Source organism: Rattus norvegicus, chromosome 3 (genome assembly GCF_021556685.1).
Source record: "Rattus norvegicus strain SHRSP/BbbUtx chromosome 3, alternate assembly SHRSP_T2T, whole genome shotgun sequence".
Classification (NCBI taxonomy): Eukaryota; Metazoa; Chordata; class Mammalia; order Rodentia; family Muridae; genus Rattus; species Rattus norvegicus.
The window spans coordinates 55093660-55120355 of NC_141536.1; the positions used below are offsets into that span (position 1 = coordinate 55093660).

The 26696-nt window shown below is 40.2% G+C and overlaps 1 protein-coding gene across 3 annotated transcripts in view; it reads left to right on the top strand.

Moving 5' to 3' along the window:
* Window positions 1-26122, top strand: part of Dcaf17 (DDB1 and CUL4 associated factor 17) — a 31670-nt gene extending 5548 nt beyond the window's left edge. The window contains 11 exon segments of one of the 3 annotated variants that reach the window (NM_001398928.1): window positions 2034-2170; window positions 3764-3842; window positions 6238-6327; window positions 8827-8931; window positions 9197-9302; window positions 12508-12650; window positions 14413-14522; window positions 16548-16635; window positions 17819-17902; window positions 19095-19250; window positions 20407-26122. In NM_001398928.1, coding sequence (NP_001385857.1) covers window positions 2034-2170; window positions 3764-3842; window positions 6238-6327; window positions 8827-8931; window positions 9197-9302; window positions 12508-12650; window positions 14413-14522; window positions 16548-16635; window positions 17819-17902; window positions 19095-19250; window positions 20407-20547 — 1239 coding nt within the window. In that variant the 3' untranslated portion in view covers window positions 20548-26122. 3 annotated transcript variants of the gene reach the window in all.
* The last annotated feature ends 574 nt before the right edge of the window (window positions 26123-26696 follow it).

Genomic DNA, 26696 nt, shown 5'->3' on the forward strand with positions numbered 1-26696 from the left:
AAATTTTAGTTAGAGATCATTTGTAAATTTTGGAAATATAAAACCTGATTAAAAGTTTTATAACACTATGAGGCAGTTTACAGTCATCCTTAGTGTTTGAGATCATTCCACCCCTGTACTAAAAAAAATTATTGTGAGGACAACAATTATGTGAGTTTTTGAAAGTAGATAAATTCCACCTATGACTGTAGTTAGGAAAATAATAGTATAAAAATTAAAACTACAGTAGCAAAAGTCCAGCATTGCCCAGGCATGGACCCTTCAAGACACTGTTTCCTTAGGATGTTAGTATTCAGAGACCACAGAAGCTAGAAGTAATTGGTCCGGGGGAAAATAAATATGGGAGATTGAAAGTTACAAGGGTGTTTGCAAGTCTCCTCCTCAGTCTTTAACACCACCGCTTCTAGTACTGCCAGCTGCACAATGCTTGTCAGACCATCGGACCAACTCTTATAATCACAGCCCTTTTTTGAGGGACAATTCATCTTTTTTAAGTTTTCCATAACACTGTTTGTAAGAAATCCTCTTAACCAGCACTACAGTGAGTTAACCACGTCTGTAAGTCTGGTTGGTCACTTTGTAAGAGAAGAGAACTCCCAGTCTGTAACCAAAAGTACTGTCTAAGCCATGAGCAGTGATATTCTGAATTTAATGTTTTTCTTTTCTAGGCTGTTCTTTTTCCATAAAGCTATAATTTTTTAACTATCACCCCTATAATTGCTCTCTTTTCATAGAAGCCTCCTTTTTAAAAATTAGAAAGTTAGAAGCCTATTTTTTTTCCTCTTTAACTGAAAGGTGTAAATAATTGTGCCTTAAACCATTTAAAGCCTTTTAATCTATTTTCTTGATGGGGGAATTAGAGAGATGATAGGTTTCTTAATTGAGAAAGTTTGAATATACCAATTCAAGCACACAAAATATAAAGCAGTCCTGGAAAAATAAAGTTAACCTACTCTCATTCCATAAACACTTAAATGTTTTTGTTTTTATTTGTGGTAACAACAACATTTTTAATGAAGAACTCAGAGGAACACTGTATTATTAATAATGAATGCAAAACTACTTTAAAATTAGTACTCTTTTGCTTTGTTTCTGAAATAATATATGAAATGCCACTTTTGGTTTAAGAAAATAGTTCAAATCTATAAAATATACTTGTTTCAAATCTCTCTCTAATGGGCTAAATAGCAATAGTAGATATTTTAAAACTTTAAGATCTACATGAAATGATGCATAAGTCATTGTAGTATAAAAGCATTCATGTCATTGCCTATGAGTTAAGTATCAGTGGCTAATACATTTAAAAGTCACAGCAGCAGCCTGAATGCAGGAGGACCAGTTCACAGTCTGCACTGCCAGGGTCTGCCTGAGAAACAACAAAAATAAGTGGAACCAAGCCGACTAAAAGCAAATGGTTGTTTCCCTGGAATTTGGGAGGGAAGACAGCTTTGCAGAGGTCAACAGCCGCTTCTTCTCTGTTCATGGTTTACATGAACAAGTGCCACGTTAATTTTACTTCTCAAGTCAGAACTTTACTAGTTGAAATGAGCACTTCTGCTCCTCTTTCACTTCTGCAGTAGAGCTGTACCAGTAGGATGGCTCAGTGGCTTAAGGCCCTTGCTTCCCATTGATGCAAGCCTGACAGCCTGAGTTTGAGCCCCAGAACCCACAGGAAGGCAGGAGAGCTGAGCATGGCTTCAATCTCAGCACTTGGGAGGCAGAGGCAGGCAGATCTCTGCGTATGTGGCCAGCCTGCATACAAACACCCAGGTGGGGGAGACAGCTCAGTCCACATGTGCACTGTGGCTTATGCACCCATGTGTACACAGTGATAATGACAGCAAAATTTAAAAGCATTAAAACAAAGAACGGCTAACGCAACAGCCCACCTTCTTCATTTGTGCAGTTGATATTTTTGTGCTTTACTTATTTGATGAGGTAACTAGCCATTTTCTTTGGACATAGAGTACTACAGATTGTTCATAGCTAAGCAATTTGTGTTTACACTCTGGTTTTGTTTGTTTGTTTTCTAGGGAGAAATACTTCCTGACCCGTCAGACTATAAATCTTCACTCATAGCACTGACTGCTCATAATTGGCTGCTTCGTATATCAGCAACTACAGGGGAAATCCTGGAGAAAATATACCTTGCTTCCTATTGCAAATTCAGGTAATGTGAGATTATTATTTAAAATTGTGTTGTAAAAATGTGAGGCCTGTGACCTAGGAAATCTTAGGCTCTCTCCAGTCTTGCCCTGTGTCCCCAGTTTTCCTCATGTATTTTATGACCCCAGTTTCTTTATAATCTTCTTTTTGTTCTCTACTTTGCTCTAGTTAAAGATTTGAGGCTTGTCACCTACGTTATTTATCTTTGTATTTCAAGTAAGTAATTAGCACAAAGTAGTTAGAGGTAGGTGGCTGACGGTTCCCATTCTAGAACAATCCAAGAAATGCAATTGTAACCCCTAGTTTATAGGTACATGCAAATTTCAGAATGGATGTGAGTATGCAATTTGTAAAAGTAATATTTGTAATACATTTTATGTCTCCCATTTTAATTTGGAAAGGAGTGTAATGCCATGCGCCTTTAATCCCAGCACTCAGGAGACAGAGGCAGGGGTACCTCTGTGAACTCTAGACCAGCCTGGTCTACACAGTGAGTTCCAGGATAGCCTGGGCTACATAGAAAAACTAAACTAAATAAACCTAAGTCGGAATGGTCTGTGTATGTGTGTTTGTGGGTGCAAGCGTGTAGGGGGTGTTTTGTTTGTGTGTGTGCTTACTTGCTTGCCTTTTGAGACTGGCTCCAAGCTGACCTTGAATTCCTGCCTCCTCCTTTCAAGTTCTGGGATTGCAGGCACCCATATCGCACTTGTTTTCTTCCATACTGGCACTGAAGCCAGGTTTGTGCATGCTAGGCAAGCACTCTCCCAACTCAGCTGCACCCCAGCCCTGGCTATTTCTGAGGTTTGAATGCTCTTAGGTTAAACATGTTTTTATAGCTGTATTCATTCTGTTCGTTTACTTGTTTATTGTGAGTGTTCTACTTGCATGTGTGTGTATGCACATTTGTCTGGTGGCCATGGAGGTCAGAAGAGGGCCCTGGAACTGGAGTCACGGATGGTATGGATGGTTGTGAGCCACCACGTGTGGGTGCTGGTAACTGAGCCTGGATCTCTGCAACAGCAGCCAGTGCTCCTACCACTGGGCCACCTCTGCAGCCTTCTCAACCAAGTTTTAACCCGCACAACAGCGGATGCTCATCAACCTCCAGTACCTAGGAGGCTGAGCCAGGAAGATGGGCTTTCACAGCTATCCTCAGTAACAGAACAAGTCAGGGCCCAGGCTATAGGAGGACTTGTCTCAGATTTTTTTTCATTAGAAGAGAATTATTTTAAGACTCTAGAAAAATTAAAATTTAAGTAGAAATGTATCCATATAAGGATCTAGAGCAAATCATTAAAGTTATTTGTTTTAAAATAGATTACTTTGCTCTTATAATTTAAGTTATTAAAAAAAACCTTAGTTCTAAGATAGTATGGCAAGCATGGTGGTTCATGCCTGTCACCTCGGCGCTGGAGACGCTCAGCAAAAGAACATCAGGTTCAGGGTCAGCCTGGCTACCTAGAGACTCACAGGCCAAATTTCATCTCAACAAACAACATGTAAACAACAACAGTAGATGAGTAAATAAAGTATAATGTTTTGATTTTGAGTATAAGGGACTGGTCCAAACATTAAATTCCTCTTTGTTCCTTCAAAGGTACCTGAGCTGGGACACTCCTCAAGAGGTCATTGCAGTGAAGTCGGCTCAGAACAAAGGGTCTGCAGCAGCTCGGCAGGTCCGCAGCCACCACACAGTCCTTGGGGTTGCACACTGTGAAAGCCAGTGCTGTTAAACTTAAGCAGACTTGATATGGGCTTCTCTCTATTTTATACTTATTTATTTGGGGTCCTGGGAATGATCCATGCATGCCCCCCGTGCTCTAGTGTTCAGCTACATCCCTTGGCTGTTCTCTCTAGAGAATCATCCAGAATCGGTCAGACTCCGATCAGTGGTGCAAGTCTTTGATCCCACACTTGTAGAGATCTCTGAGATCCAGGCCAGCCAAGGCTGTATTGTGAAACCCTATTTAAAAAAAAAAAAAAAAAGCATGACCCAGAATTTATTAGACCTTATAAAGCCTAGAACTACCTATCTAGAAACTTATTTCTGTTGATAACGGATTAGAAAATATTTATTGAACATTTTTATAAAATACAGATTTTGTTTTCATAGAGATATTCTGTTCTTATCTCAGAATAGAATGTATTTTTTAAAAAACAACTATAATAAGCAACAATTTTGTGGGAGTTTTTTGGGGTTTTTTTTTTTTTTTGGTAATATCTGTATTTAAGTTCCTCCTAGTGTTTAATATAAAACATAGTGTTTAACATATCCTTAAAAATATCCTGTAACACTGACTGTCAGGTAATTTACTTAGAATTCTTTTTTTTTTTTTTTTTTTTTTTTGGTTCTTTTTTTCGGAGCTGGGGACCGAACCCAGGGCCTTGCGCTTCCTAGGTAAGCGCTCTACCACTGAGCTAAATCCCCAGCCCCTACTTAGAATTCTTGAATGCTGTTTCATTTGGGGTATTTTATGTTTTGGTTTTGATTATTGAGGCAAAGTCTGGCTGTGTAGCCTAGTTTATCTTCAAACCGAGATCCTCCTGCCTCTGCCTGCCAAAACGCTGTGATTGCAGGTATGTGCTCCCATACCTCATTGAGCCTTTTAACAATTGAATGGTTCCTCTCTTTTTACCTTATTTAAATAAACACATCAGGTGCTCCCTTATCAACACAGCAGCACATCCCTTCACCCTCTACATTTTGTTCCTCTTATCTGCCTTCTCTGTCTTTATGTGTGCCCCTGAGCCAAATAAGCTATTGGTTAGGTCTTTAAACGTCATTAAACAATGTTTAAGTTACACTAATCTATCTATGCGTCTGGGGCTCGGGGAACATGTCACAGCATACGTATAGAGGAGGACAGCTTGCAGGAGTCACTTCTCCTTCTACTCGGTAGGTTTCAGGGATCAAAAAACCTCACCACCAAGCCATTTTGCCAGATCTAAACTTACTTTTATGATGGTTTTTTATAAATGTTTTCTACATCTTCATATCAATAGCATGACCATATGCCTTTAATTGGGATCTCTTGGGCCTCTTCTCACACTGTTGAGGTACAACCAAGAAAGAGTTACTGTGTACTGTCGCTTTCTTTTCATACCCTGGCTGCATTGCGTAAACATGAAAGACTGTAAGAAAGTAAGTCATTTCCTGAGGATTGGAGCAGTGTCTAGCCTAATGTGCCACCTGAAGAACACCGATTAACTGTGCATGGTCAGGTATTAAGGTTCTTACTTAACACCTGATAATGTTAAGTCTTGTAAGCATTTCCGCATTCAAGACTGTGTTCCTACAATCTCTAGCCAACAAGCAGTAGTTCTTATTCTTAGTTAAGGTACACAAATTATGCCTACCTTTAGGTTGAAGGAGCACGGATCTTAGCTAAGTAAAAGTATGTGTCTTTGAAGGGCAGGTCTCTGGGGCTTTAAACATCACACTCTGTTTTTGGATTTTTACTTTTTTTGTGGTTTTTGATTGATAGTCTTGATAGGCAAACCTTATTTCTGCTCAAGCCATTCCTAAATTCTAGATACTCCCTTGAATTCTTTACTAAAGAAGTAAATAGATTATTTTGCATTTCATAATGGAAATAAATTGTTGGAAACTTGCTCTTCAAAATAAAGGATCACTTTTCTTCAAGTTGATAAGTCATTCAAGTGTTTATTGGCATACTGTCTGTCTTCAGTACAATCAGACCAATGTAAGTCTTATCAGTGATATGACCATAGTAACACTATGCTTTTGGTTAGCGTCATTATTACCAGAACTCCGGTTCACAGTACAAATACAGCACATTTTGATGGTGAGAAATACTCGTTTCCCTTTGTAGTGTTTATATATATATATTATATATATAATATATATATATAGTACTGGAGGATTAGTAAACATTTTAAGTGTGTTTCCTTCACTGGTAAAATAGCTTCAGTCTAAATCGATGTAAACTCTCAATTCATGAAAAGTTCTGTATAATTGAACGTTGGGACAGATGGGTATTTTGAACTCGTGAAGATAGTGGTTTCTGAGAGCTTTGGAGAGCTGCCGGTAATTTTCTTGTTATCTTGTAGGCAGGCACTCAGCCTCCTGTTCTGTTGTACCTCGCCGTGTTCCGGGTCCTGCCCTTTTCCCTTGTAGGGATTCTAGAGATCAACAGAAAGGTGAGAACGGACCTCTCCTCCCTGTCTCCCTTCTCTCTTCTCTGTTTTTATAATGCCTAATTTCACTACTAAGCCCTGGATAACCTGGAACTCACTATGTGAACCAGGCTAGCTTTGGGCTCAGAAGCCCACCAGTTTCTGCCTCCCAAGTGTTGAATGAAAGGTGTGCACTGCCATTACTGCAATTACTTAATTGCAGTATTTTATTGACAATTAGGAGTATTATCTTTACTTGTTTATTAGAGGTTTTGATTGGGAATGTTCTCCTGTCTGTGAAATGTTTACTGATGTGTATTATTTCATGTCAAATGAGAACCTTTGACTTGGGAAGAAGCATAACCCTCTCCTTGGCTTCCTGCACGTTTTATGCCTCTCGGGTGGTTAGTGTTTTTAGTGTTGGAAAACCTGTGGTCATCAACAAACTACTATTTTATAAAATTATGAAATGCCTAAGGAATTTTTTTCAAAGGAAGAATTCCAAAGCTTGTTAAAATGATCATGAAGCTTCAACAGAATGTCTCATTTTAATTACAGGGTACAGCTCTCGAACTTGCAGGTACAGCTCTTGAACTTGCTTTATAGCGAATAAACAAGACTTGTAATGGGATATATAATCTGTCTAATTCATACAGTTTGGGTTTTTATTATGTTCACATTTATCTTAATTTGTGGAGTTCTTGGGAGGGAAAGAGGGCCAAATTTCAACTGAGTAAAAGACTCAATAATCATTCTTTAAAAAAAATTTTTACTTTGTAGAAAATTATCTCGGGAGTTTTTCTACTAGTCTTTAAACGTTTAAACTATTAAAGAAGACAAGATCTTGAGAATCCACTAATATTCCCTACCAAATAAGACAAATCTGTTTAAACATTTCCTATTCTGAATGCTTTTACAAACTAAAGAATAATATTAGTTATCACTTATTGTTTATTTTATACTAGGCACTTTTTAAGTATTTTAAGACATGGTAATAATGTATTCTATTAGAAGTTGAACAGCTACTTACTAATTTTAAAATGTTTGAATTACCCAAATACTTCTTTTCAAACTGTAGACCCAGACGTAGGGAATTAAAAAGCTAGGAGCTACACAGCTCAAAGCAAACCATAATTATCTTTCTATGAAAATGACAAAGCCCGACTTGTAATTTCATCATTTTCTTTATGCGTGTGGATTAAGTAATTATATTGTATTACATTCTCCAGCAGGAACAAACACAAAAAGACTGGCAAAGTCAAAGTTGTCCCTGTGTACTCTTGGGTGTCCAGCATAATCAGTTGAGGGATTTGGCTTTGATTATTGTAATGCGGGATTAAAGCATGTCTTTCACTTACTGAATGTACCGGAGTGAGCACACAGGGGTGAGGCCCTTGAGCAGTTGTGTACTTACCCTACTTATTACCATGGTGTATCCTCACTGACTGAATAGAAGTCGAAATGGCTGTTATATCCTCCATACTCCTTTCAGTGCTGTGAAAACAGGCATGCCTGCCTTGCTTCTTGTTGAATATGAGCATAGGTGCAGCACTGTGTTACTTCTCAGAGCTGTGTAGAATCACAAGATTCAAAGACAGAGCATGTAGGGAACAATAAGCCAAAACCTTACTCTAGATAAATGTCTGAAGGAATTTGGTCTTTATGGTTTTTTTATGCCGTTGAGAAATCAAACCTTGTTAGAAATTGAAGAACATAGCAGTGGTGAAGAAGACCTGGAGTTGGGAGCTAGAGAGATGAGTGGGTGTAGAGTACTTGCTGGGTAGTCGTGAAGATGTGAATTAAGATCCCAGTCTCCACATAAAGTCCAGGCATGGCCACAGGTACCTGAAACCCCAGTACTGGACAGGAGAGCTTACCCCAGGGCTTGCTGGGCAGCTAGTCTAGCTGCACAAGTGGAAAACTCCAGATTCAGAAAGAGAGAATAAAGTGCGCAGTGGTAGAACAGGACACCTAGTGTCCTCCTCTTGTACTTCACACATAGGCATGGGCTTACCCACTTACCTACCTGCACACATATGTGCATTATACACATAGCATGCACATACACATGCACGCAAATCTGCAGTTGGCCATTTCTTTTATAATTACCTTCCATGATCCAATCTTTTTGCCTCTTAAAATATGTCTTTATGAAGAACATTCTAGTGTGTAAATAACGAGTCTCTATTGGATATACCTGATAAACACTCATTTAAAATTACATGACCTCCATGTATACACTATTCTATGAAAAGCAGAATCTGTAATTATGCGTATTGACAAAGCTATACAGCACGTGCATGCTGACACATTGTTTGGAGCCTTGTGTACAGTGCTTCTGTTGATGCTCCAGCCTGAAGATCCAGTGCTTACTCTTACCTCTAATAACAATTTAGTTAAATCTTAATGTGAGGCAGCACAGGACCTGGATTTAAAGCAGGGAATTGAGACATTTTGAAGATGAGAGGATTAGCTTTCTGTCTGTCTGATCCCTTCTTAGGTGCTATCTGCCTTTCTTCTTAGGTTTTCGAGAACGTCACAGATGCTACCTTGTCACATGGAATCCTGATTGTGATGTACAGCTCAGGACTAGTCAGGCTGTACAGCTTCCAAGCCATCATCGAGCAGGTAGGGGAAAGCACAGTGGGATTGGACTCAAAGCTTTTTGTTGTGTGTTTTGTGGGTTTTGTTACTGTTTTTAACAAGTCGGGTACTCGTATAGTTTTCAATTATACAAGTTACAGAAACAGAAAAAGACACAGTAACCTTTGCAAGAGGGGTGGGGAGGATAAAAGACATTTTCTCTGTCATGTACATGTAAATGTTATTTTTCTTTCCAGACAGCAAATAAATAGGCTCTAAAGCCACCATTTTTGTTTTGTTTTGTTTTTAGTTCATGCAACAGAAACTTGACTTAGGGTGTGCATGCAGTCAGGGCGGGACTACTGGGACTGTAGGAGAGGCTCCTTTTGGCATTCCTTGTAATGTTAAAATCACAGGTATGGCTGCTATGCAGGATCTTTTCTCCTCAAGAAAGTAAGTGCTCATATAAATAGTTCTGCATTGTAAGTGTCCACAATTTTCTCTGTGACTATACGCTGACTCATTTTACTTCCATACAGGACATATATAAATAGATTCAAAGATTCTATTCTATTCTCCACATACATACATACATACATACATACATACATACACACACACACACACACACACACACACACACACACACACACACACAGACATTATACCTTACTGTTGAGTAAATGTCAGCAAAATTCTACCCATTCATTGACATGAAGGTCTGAAGATGCTGAGCCATTCTGGTCCTCAACTTCATTGTCTGGAAAATGATGAGTCACACCAGTTCACACCTTCCTAGCTTCCTTATAGCTTAGGGTTTTAACTTTGTTAAATCTGCTCATTTCTAAGGATAGTGTTTCCAAAGGAAATATTAATGCTGTGCTACTTAAAGGTAGACCTCAGGAGAATAAAAAGGAAAGATATACATGACTCTGTAAAGATAGGAATAAACTTTTCTGTATTTAACTAACTTACTGAGCCAGATGTGGTAGCTCATCCCGAAAGTGCCAGCATCTGGGAAGTGGAGGCAGGAGGATCAGGAATTCAAAGTCATTCTTGTCTACATAGTGAGTCTGACATAGTCAGACTCCCTCAAGAAAGGAGGAAAGAAGAAAGAAAGGAAGGAAGGAAGAAAAGAAAGAAAGGAAGGAAGGAAGGAAGGAAGGAAGAAAGAAAGAAAGAAAGAAAGAAAGAAAGAAAGAAAGAAAGAAAGAAAGAAAGAAAGAGAGCAAGCAAACAAAAATCACCCCAACTATAATTCAGTAAGTTAGTAAAAAGCCAACAATTGAATTTCGGCCTGAGCTACATGAGATCTTGTCCCAAAGGGAGAAAAAAGGCAAAATAATAATGTAGTCTATGAAATTATTTTCTGCTATAGAATAATATAATTGAATGATGGGGGAGGTCATCTGTCTAAGGAAATACAGGCTTGAGTGTCTGTTGTGCTCTGTGGAGACAGCAGACCTTCGAGTGTCTGTTGTCTGCACTCTATAGAGATGGCTGCCCTCTGTCCTTTTCTTCTCAGACATCCAGTGACAGTTTGATGATTGCAGTCTGGTTAAATAAGCCACTTATCATAGTATTTTTGTCTCTAGTCTTTTTTTTTTTTTTTTCTCGGAGCTGGGGACCGAACCCAGGGCCTTGCGCTTCCTAGGCAAGCGCTCTACCACTGAGCTAAATCCCCAACCCCTGTCTCTAGTCTTAATGTATTAATAGTTACTTCTCATTCTACTGAGAACATTTTCATCTATTTCTAACCAATAAACATTTTTTTAGGTAAAACTCCAAAAGTTTTTCTAATTGAGGCAGAATAAAACAGAATTTTTTCTATCATCAATTACCATTACATAGTCAACAAATAGAATAGGTTAAGAAAAAGAAGAGAAAGATGCAAGAAAGGAAAAGAATGTTTAGTGGCAAATGGCAATTATATAAACTAGGAAGAATGCCCAGTATAACCAATTAAGCTATCCATGAAGTTCAAAATAAATGTTTTAAAATGGATTCATTTTTAAATGAATTAGGCAGCTTTATGACCTCAGAAATACCTCCTGTATTCAGTATCAGCATGCCCACAAAGCTCTCTTAAGAATCTTGTCTGCTGGGCTGGAGAGATGGCTCAGCAGTTTAGAGCACTGATTGTTCTTGCCAAGGTCCTGAGTTCAATTCCCAGCAACCACATGGTGGCTCACAACCATCTGTAATGAGTTCTGATGCCCCCTTCCAGTGTGTCTGAAGATGGCTACATTGTACTCATACATATATATACAATAAATAAATAAAATCCTAAAAAAACAAAAGAATCTTGTCCACTGTATGTAAGTCACTGTGTGCATGTCTGGGGCTAGCAGAGGCCAGAATAGGCTGCTGGATCCTCTGCAACTTGAGTTGTAGATAGTTATAAATGCCGGGAACCGAATACGAGTTTATTATCACATGGTGTTTGAATTTCTTTCATAATTTACTGACACGTGCCCTTTGACATATTAGAATATTAATATTTTCCTATTGCTTGAAAAACCTTGTTTATTAAAGATATTTTCATCTTCTTAAAAGCTTTTTTAAGTATAAAATATATTTGATATGTCTATATCTCTACCTGTTCACTGTCTCCTCACATTGTTTGGGAGTTACTTTTCATTATTCATTTACTCCTGTGTAGAGCACTCAGAAGTAATAAGAGCCCTAACGTAGCACATATCTCCATTTCCCATATAACCCCCGTGTGAACGGTCTTTTCTGAGAGGAACCCCTTTAAGACAAGTGGCTTTATAAACCAAAGATGCTCAAGCTGGAAACACAAATCAAGAGCCTGTGTGTGAACTGTATGTACAGCCACAAAGACATGGCGACCTCACTGCAGTGCCTCCTTACAGTGCTAGAGCACATCTGTTATATTATAATTAGGATTGAGATCAAAGAGGGAGAAAAGAAAGCCCCAACAGTCCCTTTGATGTCCATCCCCAAGGGACTGATTGGATAAAACTGGATAAAACCAACTTATTTGAGAATAAGACTAGTAGTGGTCTCTATTCTACTGAGAGCTCCCCTGTGCCAGACCCCATTCTAATTGGTTGTATCCATTCAGACCAATGTTGCTTTTATACAAGAAATGTAACACAGGACAGCTGTTGTAAAATGTGCTGTTAGCCTGTGATATGGAAGGTCTCTCTGCCTTTTTAAAGATTTATTAGACCTGATTACCTGCTACGATTGTTCAGGGAGTTGATATTATGGCTAACCCAGAGTCTTATACATAGATCCTCAGTGATGGCTGCAGTTTTTATTATGTATTTGCCTCCTAAGCCCCCTCGATAAGTACCTTTAGCTTCCTTTTTTTTAATTTTTTTTTTTTTTTTTTTTTTTTGTCTGCTCACATGGAGGCCACACATTCTCACCAAAATACATGCCTAGAGATTTAGCTTACAGCCCCACTTTGGTTTCTACTTGCTTTCTGTTCTCTTTTCTGACTACAGTTTATTCTCTCAAACATAGTAATTTTTCATTAATGGAACTTCGTAAATTATGTATATGTACCAAGAAAGGTTGAACCTAGTTAATGAATGGTGCAAGTCCACCCAAAATGAGAAGCTAATAAATTTCTCTTGCTCATCCCTACAGACTCACCACCTCCACTCTTTGAAGTTTCATCCCTGGAGAATGCATTTCAGATTGGAGGCCATCCTTGGCACTACATCATCACGCCTAATAAGAAGAAACAAAAGGGAGTTTTCCATATTTGTGCCCTTAAAGATAATTCCCTGGTAATTCATGAGTATCAACTTTTCAGCAGTAAATTTATATTATAAATTTTTATTCTCTACTCTTCTAGTAGCTCTATAGATCCAGGAATTACCTTTTCACTAATTTGGGAACTGTTTGTATTATTCATTCATTCATTCATTCATTTCTTTATTTAGACAGGGTTTCTGTGTAGTGGTGGCTGGCCTGGAGCTCAGAGATCCTCCTGCTTTGCTCCCCAGTGCTGGGATTAGAGGCATGTGCCACCACACCCAGCAGTTGTAAACAAGTTAAAATACAGAGAATATAGGAAATAGTGTTTGTCACCCAGAATCTTAAAACAACTGTTTGAAAGGTCTTAGAGCACCAAGGATTCTTGTTCATTCTCTCCCTCACAGCCCCCAGCTCTGTGCTAGGCACTGTGTGGCCCAGGCTCACCTCAGACTCAGCGTGTAGGCAAGACTGCCCTTCAATACCTGATGCGCCCATCGTTGCCTCCCAGATGCTGGGACTGTGGCTGTGTGTCACCGTACATAGTGAAGGGTTTTGTTGCTAACAGTTCTGTTGCAGGATTCCGATGGAAAATGTCTCTCCGATGCCACCGTGGGAACTGTTGCTAGAATAGGCTTAGGCTGCCTCTGAAATGGCTGTGGAATGTGTTGTTGATTTTGAAGAGAGCAGAACCAGATGGGGCTCACAGTGTCGGCGCTGAGGTGGCGCATTGTCAGGGTTCCTCAAGTTGCTTCTGGCGCCACAGGAAGAAGTGGTTCATGGCAAAACAGCAAAAGTTCTACTCATTAAATTCATCTTAATATTCTTTCAAAATATGATTTTTCTCATTGATTTTTTTTTTCCATTTAATCATTTGTTGAGGTCTAGCATGGCCAGACATAGATTTTCTTCCTTCACTTTGCTTCTGTTCCCCAAACAAAGATTCTTACCCCTTCCTGACCCATACTGTGGTCCTCTTCTTGGCTTGTAGTGCTGAGTTAATGTAGTTTATTCTGAAATCTCTTGTTATGTCAGATAAATTTACTTTGTCTGTTCAAGGCTGGCCTTGAACTCACAGAGCTCTGCCTGCTTCTGCCTCCCAAGTGGTAGAATTAAAGGGGTGCACCACCACACTTGGCTTTTTCCTTTATTTTAATATCTAAGCATACCTACAGGTTTTGGAGTAAGACTATTCTTGTCTTAAATGCTAATCAGATATGAGAGTTTAATATTTGACTTAGTCAAGGAGAGTATGTGACCTGTGTCAGAGAGTCTTGGTTTGGTTACGTGCTTATGTGAGTGTTACCTCCTCTTCTGATTGACAGGTAGTTGTAGACAGGGTTGGGAGGAGGAAGTTGTAGGGAACTGCATGAGTGTAATAATGGAAAGTTCGTGGACTTTGGCGTCAGATCTGCTGCTTAATAGGTTCCAAACACTGGGCTAATATTTGTTCTGTTTATGTGTCAGTCTGTGGCTAAGAAGCAATAAAATGGGGTTGATGTTTGCTTTAGGTTTTATTAAAATCAAATGCAGCATTCCCTACAGTACCCAACACAAAGTGCACACGTGAGATACAGTAGCTTAGAGTGTTGTAACCGTAACTAAGGAATGCTGCATGGCACAGAGCAAATCTATGCCAACTCTGACTGAAAATGCTTATTTGGTCCTCACACATGTCTCACTTCAGCTGCTTAGATTTTCTTTCAAGTACCTGTGAGTTAGTTACCAAAGGGTTATATTTGGAAAATTATTTACCCTTCTCATCTCCATCCTGAATATTTTTTTCCACTTCAGGCAAAAAATGGAATCCAGGAAATGGAATGTTGTTCACTAGAATCTGACTGGATCTATTTCCACCCTGATGCTTCTGGAAGAATAATACACGTTGGCCCAAATCAAGTCAAGTAAGCATTTTTTTTATCACTTTAAAATTAAAAGCAATTTTTGTAGTGTTTATTGGCTTTGTTGTTTTCAATTGAAACCATTGTAATTCTGTGAAACAATTACCCATGTGGAGAATTTCCTGTGAGACTATTGTCTACAAAGTCTGGTTTGTTCTTTAGCTTTACCTGTGCTGTTTGTAAGTCTTACACATAAGGTGCTTGACAGATGACATACGAAAGAATGAAAGGAAATTATTGATTATTCTTTCCTCATTGAGTTTTGTTTGTTTTGTTTTTTCTTAGGGATTTGCTGGGTAATTCATATTAGCTGCAAGTATTGTGTATTGTATAGCCCAGGCTAGACTTGGACTGACAGTCATTCTGCTTCTGTGCCCTGACTACTGGGGTTACAGGACTGTGCCACACTGGGTCTGAATTTTCTTAGGATTGGTGAGAAAGAAGATAGCTGAGCCAAGTGGCACACTCCTGAAATCTCAGTTGCCCAAAAGGCCAAGGCAGGAAAATTGCAAGTTCAAGACCAGCCTGGGCAACTTTGTGAGACCTTGTTTCTAAATATAAAGGGCCTGCAGATGTAGTTCAGAAGTACAGTACTTGCCTGGAGTGCGTGAGGTCCCAGGTTCAGTCTCAGTTACCCCCCAACAAAGATGATGATTTGTGTTTGTTCTGACTGATGGTCTAGTGTTTGTTGGCTTTCTGCTGACCTTCTTCTTTAAAATGGTCTTCATTTGACTTCCCTGACGTCACAATAGTCTCAAAGTTTTACCTTTTACCCATACTTCCACTAACTGCAGCTTATCCTCAGTATTTAGGTCTTTTGTTCTCACACAGTTTTCTGTCTGTTTGATTCTAGTTATTCCGTGATTCGAACCTGGAAATATTCTACCCTTCTCACCCCAGTCTGTATACCAGCCCAGTCAAGACCTCTCATCTGTCTCATGCCAGAAATCTAAAAAAAAAAAAAAAAATTTTTTTTTTTTTTTAGTCAGGATCTCTGTGTGATCCTGGCTATCCTGGAATTTGCTTTGTAGACCAGGATGGTCTCAGACTCACAGAGATCTCTGTGCCTCTGCCTCCTGAATGCTAAAAGGCTTGTGCTACCCAGCCTGGCTTTTTCCCCAGGTTTTAAAAGATAAACCCCTTTTTATATTGCCACTAATTGAGATAACTCATCTGTTGGTTTATAATATTACCTGGTTACTTTATCATTGGCAACTGTGACATAACCTGGTTGTCCCTGCCACAGTGGCTTCTTCTTGCTGTTCTCTTTTGCCTATGAGAATTGGAGCTTTGAGAATATTGTACTTTTGGGGTTGGGGATTTAGCTCAGTGGTAGAGTGCTTGCCTAGCAAGTGTGCAAGGCCCTGGGTTCGGTCCCCAGCTCCGAAAAAAAAAGAAAAAAGAAAAAAAAAAGAGAGAATATTGTACTTTTGAAGTATTTTAATGATGTGAACAGATTTCTGTGGGTGGAAAGCAAATTATTTTTCTCTTGATTAATAAGTTTGACCCATGAGATCATTTATACTCTGCAAATCCAAATCTTAACATATAATCCTTTAAAAAATGGTGTTGTTGGTGATAGATTTTACTCTCTTGTGGAAGTCCAGCATTCCATTAATTGCTGACCTCTCACTGTTGACTCTAAGTGCTATCCTTAGCTATGTGTTCTACAGAAACAACAGTGCAACTTTCTGCTCTAATGTGAGGGGTGAGACACAGGTCCTGCTACATGGAGGGAGAGGTGAGGTTCGCACGGTCGTGTCATTAACCGGCTGAAAACTGGGTTAGGACTGAGCCAGCTGCTGCTTTACCTGTGTGAGCCCCATGCCTCATAGCTGTGCTTTCCCATCTCACAAATATGAGTGTGAATAAGGTTATGGATTTTAACAATGAGATTAATGTTACAGACAAGTCAATGGAGAAGTGAGTTGCTGCAAGTTCCCTGTGTTGAGCCTCATCTGAGCTTAGCTTTGGCAGATTGGTGGTGTTTTGCAATCTTGAGTTCTTAGAATTCTTTTTCCTTTCCAGAGTCTTGAAGCTGAGTGAAGTAGAAAATAATAGTTCTCAGCATCAGATCTCTGAAGATTTTGTCATTTGGGCCAATAGAGAAGACAGAGTAAGTCAGAAATACCTTATGTCCTTTCTGTAGAACTGTGTGTATCTTGTAATATCATGTTTGCCTGCTAGCTGCAAACATCCCAACTCTTCAGCCTGTTTATTCGCTGTGCATGAGGAGCTAGTCCTCCTCCACATACGTATGAGGTTTGAAGAGAGTTGATTATACTGAATTTATCTCACTTATTTCTGTTATTTTCTCTTCAAATGTTTTAGTGGTGATTTGTCAGTCTTCAGTTCTAAAGTTGTCAGAGTTCAGGTGGGGTATATATGTTTTAAAAGCAGACACCACACCTGAACTGCAGTTGGTACAGACACCACACCTGAACTGCAGTTGGTACAGACTCCACACCTGAACTGCAGTTGGTACAGACTCCACACCTGAACTGCAGTTGGTACAGACTCCACACCTGAACTGCAGTTGGTACAGACACCACACCTGAACTGCAGTTGGTACAGACACCACACCTGAACTGCAGTTGGTACAGACACCACACCTGAACTGCAGTTGGTACAGACTCCACACCTGAACTGCAGTTGGTACAGACACCACACCTGAACTGCAGTTGGTACAGACTCCACACCTGAACTGCAGTTGGTACAGACACCACACCTGAACTGCAGTTGGTACAGACACCACACCTGAACTGCAGTTGGTACAGACTCCACACCTGAACTGCAGTTGGTACAGACACCACACCTGAACTGCAGTTGGTACAGACTCCACACCTGAACTGCAGTTGGTACAGACACCACACCTGAACTGCAGTTGGTACAGACACCACACCTGAACTGCAGTTGGTACTTTGCCTTTACTGTGTGAGCTGAGGCCCTTGAAGAGGGAAGTTTCTGAGTGCAAATCCACCTTTAGTTTTCTGTCCTGTGTAAGGCAAAAGTCAGAGGATGAATGGAGAGTAAATCTGTAATGTTTAATTAATTAGGTTTTGCCTATTCTAGCATTTGTCCATTTAAAGTTTTTATTTAAAATAAATTATTGTTCACTGAGTGAAGGATTGAAAATTACAGATTTAAATTAAATTTGGAATTTTTCTCAGTCCGCTAGAGGAATGTGTGTGTTGGGAAGGGCCAGCTGGTTTAACCACATTCTGAGGATGTTGTATTTGAGTGCACGCAGTGGGGCATGTCCTGATTTTCCTTCTCTCCCCCTCCCCACCCCCCATCAGAAGGAAAACTTAATCACGGTTACAGCTTCTGGACGTGTGGTGAAACGAAATGTCAACCTTCTGGATGATGACCCAGAACAGGAGGTATTCCTTAGCCAACGATAATCAATCCAACAGTCCACTTCTGTTCAATTAATGCTTCCCAGCTCCCCACCCCCAGACAGACTTGGAGTCAGGGACCCCTGCAGCAGGATGGGGGTGGGTGTGTGGGGTCCAGTCAGTGCCACCCCTCTCCTGTTGCCTTACTGCAGTCTTTTACGTGGTTTTATTTGTAGTAAAGTTTATGGGGCCAAAATAACTTGAAAACATGATTAGCTTATTGTTTTGTAAGATGTACATTTTGTTTGGTTGGTTTGGTTTTTTTTTCAAAACAGAGTTTCTCTATAGAGTCTTGGCTATCCTGGAACTCAATTTGTAGACCAGTCTGGCCATCTGCCTCTGCTGGATTAAAGGGGTGCACTACCATTGCATGTGAGAGCACATGCAAACACATATACATACATATACACACATACTATTTTTAAAGATAAATCGGGTTTTTTTTTGTTTTTTTTTTGTTTTGTTTTGTTTTAAAGATTTTATTTTATTTATTATATATAAGTACACTGTAGCTGTCTTCAGATACACCAGAAGAGGGCATCCGATCTCTTTACAGATGGTTGTGAGCCACCATGTGGTTGCTGGGAATTGAACTCACGACCTCTGGAAGAGCAGTTGGGTGCTCTTAACCACTGAGCCATCTCTCCAGCCCAAGATAAATCGTTTTTAAGAAGCAAATTCTTCATGGTCGAGCAGTAGAGTGCTTGCATGGCAAGCATGAGCTCCTGGTTCAAATCCCTGCAGAAGCAAAAGGAAAACAGAACAGAGCTAAACAAAAACTGGCAACTCTAAGTTGAGGTTGCGCTGGCAGTTCTTTTGGGTGGAGAGGTGGCTTTCCAGTTAAGAACACATGTTGTTTGAGTTTCAGAGTTTGAGTCCCAGCACCCATGTAGCAACAAACTGGCCATGTAGGCAAAGGCCTGTAACTCCAACCCCAAGGGATGCAGTGTTCTTTCTGGTTGTTTGCCAAGACTATAGGATACTGCTTAACACGTGGAGATCTGGAGAGCCACCCATATTTTATGTGTATACACAGTGATACATTTCTACTGATTCTCTCATTTATTTGTTCGTCCTTCTGTTGTGTTTTCATAAGTGATAGAATAATTCAGTTTAAAATGTAGGAATAGTTCTTGCTTATTAACTAGAATTGACACTACTTTCATCTGTCCCCCAGACTTTCAAAGTCGTGGACTATGAAGATGAGTTGAACTTGCTTTCCGTAGTGGCTGTCACTCAAATAGATGCAGAAGGGAAAGCTCACCTGGATTTCCACTGTAACGAGTATGGAACCTTACTCAAAAGCATCCCACTAGTGGAGTCATGGGATGTGGTATGTATAACCACTGGGACACTGAGTTGTAAGGGTTTCCTTTACAAGCGCCATTTATTAGGACATGTCCTCGTCAGTCCAGATTCACCTGTGCCGTGACCACACGAAAGAATAACTTCTTTTTTGTTATTATTGTCCAACATGCAAGACAAAATGAGCACTTGTAAACCTTGTTTCTCTAAGCATTAAGAATACCATCTTACCAGTATCCTTGAAGATACTGGTGAAAAAACAAAGTAAACATGATTCTTGAGATATATTATTTGCTTACCATGGTCCTTTATTTTCCTCCCAATTATGAATTTGGTAACATTTTTTAAAATGAAATTATCTCCCATAGTTAAGGGGCAAGCATATTTAAGCAAGTTGGGTTCCAGCACTTGGAAATAGTTGTTCTTCCAAATATTATAAAATATAAATGGACTGGGGATATAGCTCAGGGGGCAAAATATCAGCCCATCAGACCATAGCTTCAGTTCCCAGAACCACCTAAAATGAGTTGGTGGTGGCATGAGTTTATGAGTTTCAGGAGGAGTGGGGAGATGGTTCAATTGCTGTGCTGTTCAGTTGGGTTTGGGTCCCCAGCACCCATCACATAATGCTGGCAGGTGTGTCAGCCCAACTTGGAGGTGAAGACAAGATCTCAGAGGCAAGATGACTAGACTAGCCAAATCCTTGAGCTCGGGATCCAAGGCATAAAGTGGAGAGGAACTGAGGAAGACATCTGACATCACCTTCTGGCCTACAGATAACACACATGCATACACACAGTTATCCACACACATGGGAGCATGCACACATTCCACAGCACACACGCAAAAGTAAAACAAGGAACAGCATACCTTCTGCCTAGGTCTTTTCCTATCAGGAAGGAACTTGAGAGGCATGAGTGCTTGTACGTGCTCATGGGTCAGACAGGTGTGCTGTTCTGAGAATGAACTGCATATCCAAGTTTCTAAACCCGGAGCTCCTTCCATTCTCTACCTTCTCTGTATTTTTCCGTTAGTCATCTGCATGCACATAAAATCCATTTCTGGCAAGTCTTCTACATCTGTGTACATAGGAGCATAGGGTAGGTGCTGTGGTATCTTCGGGACACACGGTGAATGTGACTGTGTGAAAATCAGGTCCCGTGTGACTATGTTTGTTTTTACAGACCTATAGCCATGAAGTCTACTTTGACAGAGATTTGGTGCTGCACATCGAACAGAAGCCCAACAGGGTCTTCAGCTGCTATGTTTACCAGATGGTCTGTGACCCTGGAGAAGAGGAGGAAACTGTCAACAGAAGCGATTAAGACAGTGAGATCATCATAACTTGAAACATTGGTGAAACCTCAATCAGCTGTGTCTAGTCCTCATTATCTGCATGGAACATTCTACAGTATTTTCCAGAACAGGTCTTGTGCTAGCTTCAAAGGACTAGGTTATACTCACCACGTACAGTGGTAAGGACTCCATCTGATGTAAATGCTCTCTAGGATGCTGTCCCAAGAGACCCAGCATTTTGAAACTTCGATTAGGTGCTAATGTGAGTATAAAATGCTAGGGAACAGGACAGCTAAGTCTATGGGTCAGAGACATCACTGATGCAGGGACAACTAAGGTAATTCTTAAAGACTACTATGAAGTAAGGCTAGGAGAGAGAAACAAAACTATTAAATATAGACGCCAGGTATGGTGGCACGTAACCTGTCATCTCTGCTCGCAGATAGAGCAGAAAGACCAGAAGTCCAAAGCCAGTGTTAGCTATATAGCAAATTCAAATTCTCCACAAGACCTGGTCTAAAGAAGTCAACATAAAGATAAAGGAATTCTATATACTCTATACCAAACTTTGCTTAAGGATTAGAAGTAGGATTTCTAATGTAAAATCATACTTTTGAGCCAAAAATCACCACAGCTTCTTTGTAAACAAAAACAAACCAAAAAAAAGGGGGGGGATATCATTTCTAGTTTTCAGATCATTTCTTACGTGGTTTTATTCTCATGGCCTGATGTTCTCATTGACTGTTTATGTGTATAAATACCAGTGCACTTGACTTTGTTTCTGAGGACATATTTGCATGTTCATGTGTACGCTGGTGTGCACATATTGGCAGGTGTGCCCACATGTGTGCCTGGCATTTGGAGGCTAAAAGTCAACCAATGGTGTTCTCAAGAGCCATCTACGGTGCATTTTCAGACAGGGTCTCACAAGGGCCTGCGACTTACCAATCGTGCTAGCCTGGCTGGCTGGCCAGGGATGCTCCTGTCTCTTGCCCAGCACTGGGAGTAAAGGCATACTGCATGCCCAGATATGTACAGGGCTGGGCATCAAACTCATGCTTATATAGCAAGCACTTTACTAATGAGCTATCTCCCTAGCATATGTACTATAAAAGATTCCAGGCAAATTTCAAAGGAAAGCTTTTCCTCATTTGTACACTGTTTAGCTTTTAGTACAGCTAACAAGGTTTGTCTTATTTTCCACTCTATTTACTGAGTGGCTCTGTTTGTTTAGTGATATTTTCATATGTATGCAAGAACATAAAGGGGCCTCGGTTAGGCCCCCTTCTGTGCATTGCTGGCCCCTGGTGGCCTCTTCTTTGTAGCACAATTGAAACCAAGAGGAGTTCTTATTAGCCAGAAGAAGATTTTGATTGTTCATGGAAGGAATGTTTTTCTTCTGTGTTAGAACAGATTTAAACATGACACTTGAATTCCAGTAATCACCTTTAGAATGTTAGATAAGAACAATGTAGAGGGAGAGACTGTTACTTACAGTCCCTGTCTGAGAAACTCGGTTGCTCAGAACCTACATGGTCATCTCATTTTTCCAAGTCATCCTCCAAAGTAACTGTAAAACAAGGAACGAACAGTCAGAGCAAGTAGTTCACACCTGTATCCAAGCATTCAGGGAGCTGCAACAGGAGGATTACTGCAAGTTCAGGGCCAACTTGTACTATGTAGCAAAATCTTGCTTTAAACAAAACAAAACCCTTGATCCCAAAGGCAGAGGCAGGACAATCAAGAATTCTGTGTGAGCTTGGCATGTAATAAGTTCAGAACCAGCCCAGACTGGGCTTTTACGCTTTAATAAAGCATAAAAGAAGAGCAACAAACCATATTTGATTCAAGTTTAAGGTTAAAATAAGGAATTTTAACTTGGAAGATCTGTGTAAAAATCTCCTCATTTTGTCCTGACTTCATATTAAGATTGGTATGAATTCCAAGCCAGTAGGTGGTGGTACACACCTTTAATCCCAGTGTTTGGTAGGCAAAGACAGGTGGATCTCTGAGTTCAAGGCCAGCCTAGTCTTCAGAGAGAGGACAGGACAGCCAGGGCTCCACAGAGAAACCCTGTCTGGGTCAGGTAGAGGTGGAGAATGGTGTGAATTCTGTCCAGTCAGCCCTTGAAAACCTGCAAAAATATTTCTAGGTGATTATGATCAGCAGGACTAAAGAGAAAGGTGTTGGCTGTTTAAAAATCAAAGAATTAGTAACTAATCTATTCAGTCAAGAAATAAAGGAAACCTAAAAATCATCTTTTTGTGCCAAGAAAAAAGTTACAGGTTCAATATTCCTTGTCTAAGATGTTTAGCACCAAAAGTGTTTTGTAATTCACATTTCCCCTGATTTTAGGATATTTGTGGGTACATTATAAAATCTGCAGGAGGGGTCCAAGGTCTAAGCATGAAAATCATTTTAAGTTTAATTTATATCTTGTGTGTATAATCTGAAGATGCTTTTGTGCTGTGTTTTAAGTGCACCTATCCATGCTTTAACTGTGTCCCAGCAAGTTAGATCAGGTGTTGAATTTCGTACTCATGACATCATGTTAGCTCTAAAGTTTTGATTTTGAGAGCATTTTTGATTTCCGGATTAGGGATGTTAATTTAATAAGTATTGATGTTTTAGAATAAGGCAGAATGTATGTGAGAAAAAGAAATCCTTCTGAAGCGGATCCTATTTAGAATTGTCATTTGGGAACAAAGAAATCATTACCTCATGAGCAAGATAGTACCATGTTAAGTCTAATACTCAGATCTAGGGAGGGAAGAATTCAGTCTTGTTGTATGATCCGTAACATCTCTATTTAGCGTCTGAAGCTCTGAGAGCATGTCACAGACAGCACTGTAATTACAGAGCAGTTAATAGTTACAGTGCCCAGCCCTATCTGACATTTGCACCTTAGAATTTGTTTTTGCTTTGTTGTTTGGGTGGCTTTCGTTTGATTAGTTTGTTTTCTGGTGTGTGTGCGTGTGTGTATTTAGATATGTAGCCCTGGCTGCCTTGCTACACCATGTAGAGCAGGCTAGCCTCAAACTCACAGAAAATCTGCCTGCTTCCACCTTTCCTTGCTGCGATGGAGGGGAACTGCAGCAGCCAGCAGGAGGGGTGCTGCCGTGCAGGCTTAGCTCTGTGTTTTGAGAGCATTTAGAAGAGGGTATCTTTAGACTTCAGTCCTGGCAAAGAATCTTTTGAAGGTGGCAGTTGACTGTCTTCTCCTTTGTCATTGTTATGTGTATGTATATACGTGTGATAATAGAAACTCATATTCAGGAAGGCTGTTGAGACATTTCTTAGGTCTTTTTAAGAAAAAAGAATGGGCTACTTCTAGACTAACTATAATGTGACCACTAAGAAAGTCCTAGTGTGAGCCGAACCTGATGGCTCCCAGCTGAAATCCTAGCAAATGGGAGGCTGAAGCAGGAGGGTTGCCACAAGTTGGAGGCTAGCCTGGGTTGTATGCTTACAACCACTTGTAAACCCAGATCCAAGAGCTCTGACACCCACTTATGGACTCCCCAAACACACACACACACACACACACACACACACACACACACACACACACACACATATACATATGTTCACACATGCCCACAGATATGCAGAGTACACACACACACAGAGGAAAGAGAGAGAGAGAGAGCGAGAGTGAGTACGAGCGAGAGCTGTGCCCAACTAACAGGATGAACTACAGCTGTTTGGTTGTGGCAGTTTATGTTGAAAAACAGTGGACAAACCGTAGATTCTACTCATACCAAGAAGATGAGCTGGGAATGTAGCTTAGCGGTAGAGCCTTGGCTGTTGTGCTCATATGAGGCCCTAGGTTCAGTTCCCAGTGCTGGAATAACAACAGCAGCAGCCGAAGCAAAGACAACGAGTGCTCCCCAGAAGCACCACGGCTCTCTGGTGTCTGCAGTTGCGCACTCAGAAGTAGGGCTGCTTCTCTCAGCAGATACAGACCTTATTCCCAGAGTGACACAGCAGGCTTATTGTTCTACAGTATTTGTCACAACCCTGGGAGAAACAGCAAATCCTGTCACTGCTGCTAGTGAACTAACAAGTAAGGAGATGATTTTATTTTGTTTAAATAAAGATAGCCCATGGTTTCCCACCTTTTGAGCATTTTTTTTAACCTTCCTTATGTATACTTAAAAGGGGGGTGGGTCATGTTCTCCCTCCCTCCCTCTCTCTGCTCCCTTTTTTTCTCCCCCTTTGATTTTCTCTCTCCCCCTCTCCTCCAACCCTGAAATTTTCTGTGTAGTCCAGGCTGTGATGAGCCTCCATGCCCACCTGTGATTCTGAATGGTTTTGTCTGCTACTGACCTTGATACAGGTAAAGGATTCCTATTGAAAGTAACCACTTCAGGTATAAATCGCCATTCCCTTTCCCCTTGTACCCCTGGGGAAGTGAGGCTTGGACACACGCCCATAGCACAGTGACAGACGTTACAGTAAGGACCCGGGGGCTGTTATTGAGTGTGAGGTGGTCTTTGTTTGTTCCCTGTGGTCTGTACTTCACCTGGTGCTGAATAGTGACCTTGGGCCTCTGTACACACCAAGCAATGCTCTAACTACAACCCAGCACCTAGGGTGTGTGTGTGTGTGTGTGTGTGTGTGTGTGTGTGTGTGTGAGTGATCATTGAATTCCATGTTTTTGGACTAAACTTGGATAGGGCAGAGTTTATACATAAATTGACGGAAAGGTGGCTCTTCATTTAATAATTGGATGTAGTTCAGAAACAATGTTTGTAATCGAGTAAACAGTATCAGTAACTACTCTTTCTATAGTTAGCATCTATTAAATCATTTTTGATGTTGGCAGATTATTGCCACAAGGGCAAGGCTAACACAGGCTGCTTAGTGTCAGGCCAGTAAGGACTCCACAGCAAGATCCTCTCAAAAAGAAGATGACGGTGATGACAGCGATGATTTTTACAGTTTCTTCTCTTCCTTACCATGTTTGTTAACACTAAACATTTAGAACCTAAAGAAAACCTAGGCCCTAATTTCTGCCCTCTGTGGTTCTGTGGGGTCTCTATCTCACATGGAGAAAAATATATTTCAACCAAGGGCTGTAGTAGATGAGACAGACCCTGCTCTGTTGTGTTGAGAAGATTTTAAACATAAACTTTATATAATTGTATTATGTAACCAAACACCACAAAGGTTTCATTGTTTTATTACCGATTTTTAGTGCACTTCAAAATAAGTCACCCAATACCTTATTTAAATTTTAAAAATGTATTTAATATTTACATGTAATGGAATTCACATATATTGTATAAATTTGCTGATTTTTTTTTAATGATTGTATAATCCACATCCTTCTCAAAATTGAAAGCATTGGAATCATCCATTCCCAGCCCACACAGGCATCACCTACACCCACTGTCATTCCACCATGTTCCAGACCGAACTCCTTAGCACGATGACGATGACGACTGTGGAGCACCCACGTTGGAGCATCACTTGTTCATTACTTTTTATTCCTGAACCTTTTATATGAATATACCAGTTTGTCTTTCCGTCTCCCCATTGATGGGCTATTTCTGCTATTTTTTTTCTTACTGTTATGAATAAAGCTGCTCTGGTCACTTACGTGTGTGTATGCATACATATATTTGTCTGTATTTATCTTGGATAAGTTTCTAGGGATAAGATAGAATGTTGCTGTCCACCAGCAGATGTGTGTTTGACACCCCCAGACTTTCCCAGAGGCTTTCTCCACTTCATAGGCCTGTCATGCCATATGAGATTTGCAGTAGCTCTTTATTTTCTTAATATTTTGCTCAGCAGTCTTTCCTCTTTTATCACTGATAGTGAATATGTAATCACTTCTGGTTGATACTCAGATCGTTATTGCCTTCTTGACAAGCTGGTCACTCTTCAGCCTTTTTCACATCCCACTCCCACCCCAGGAAGTCTGAAGCATTATTTGTTTTTTTTTCTTGCTTATTTTATAATTTTATTGTTTCATTTCATTTCATTTTTCTTTTATTATATTTTAATTTTTTTAAAATTTTTTTTAATTTATTTAATACGTAATAATAATTCTTTGGTTTCCCGGTAAACATCCCCCTCCCCCCTCCCCTTCCTTATGGGTGTTCCCCTCCCAACCATCCCCCCATTGCCGCCCTCCCCCCAACAGTCTAGTTCACTGGGGGTTCAGTCT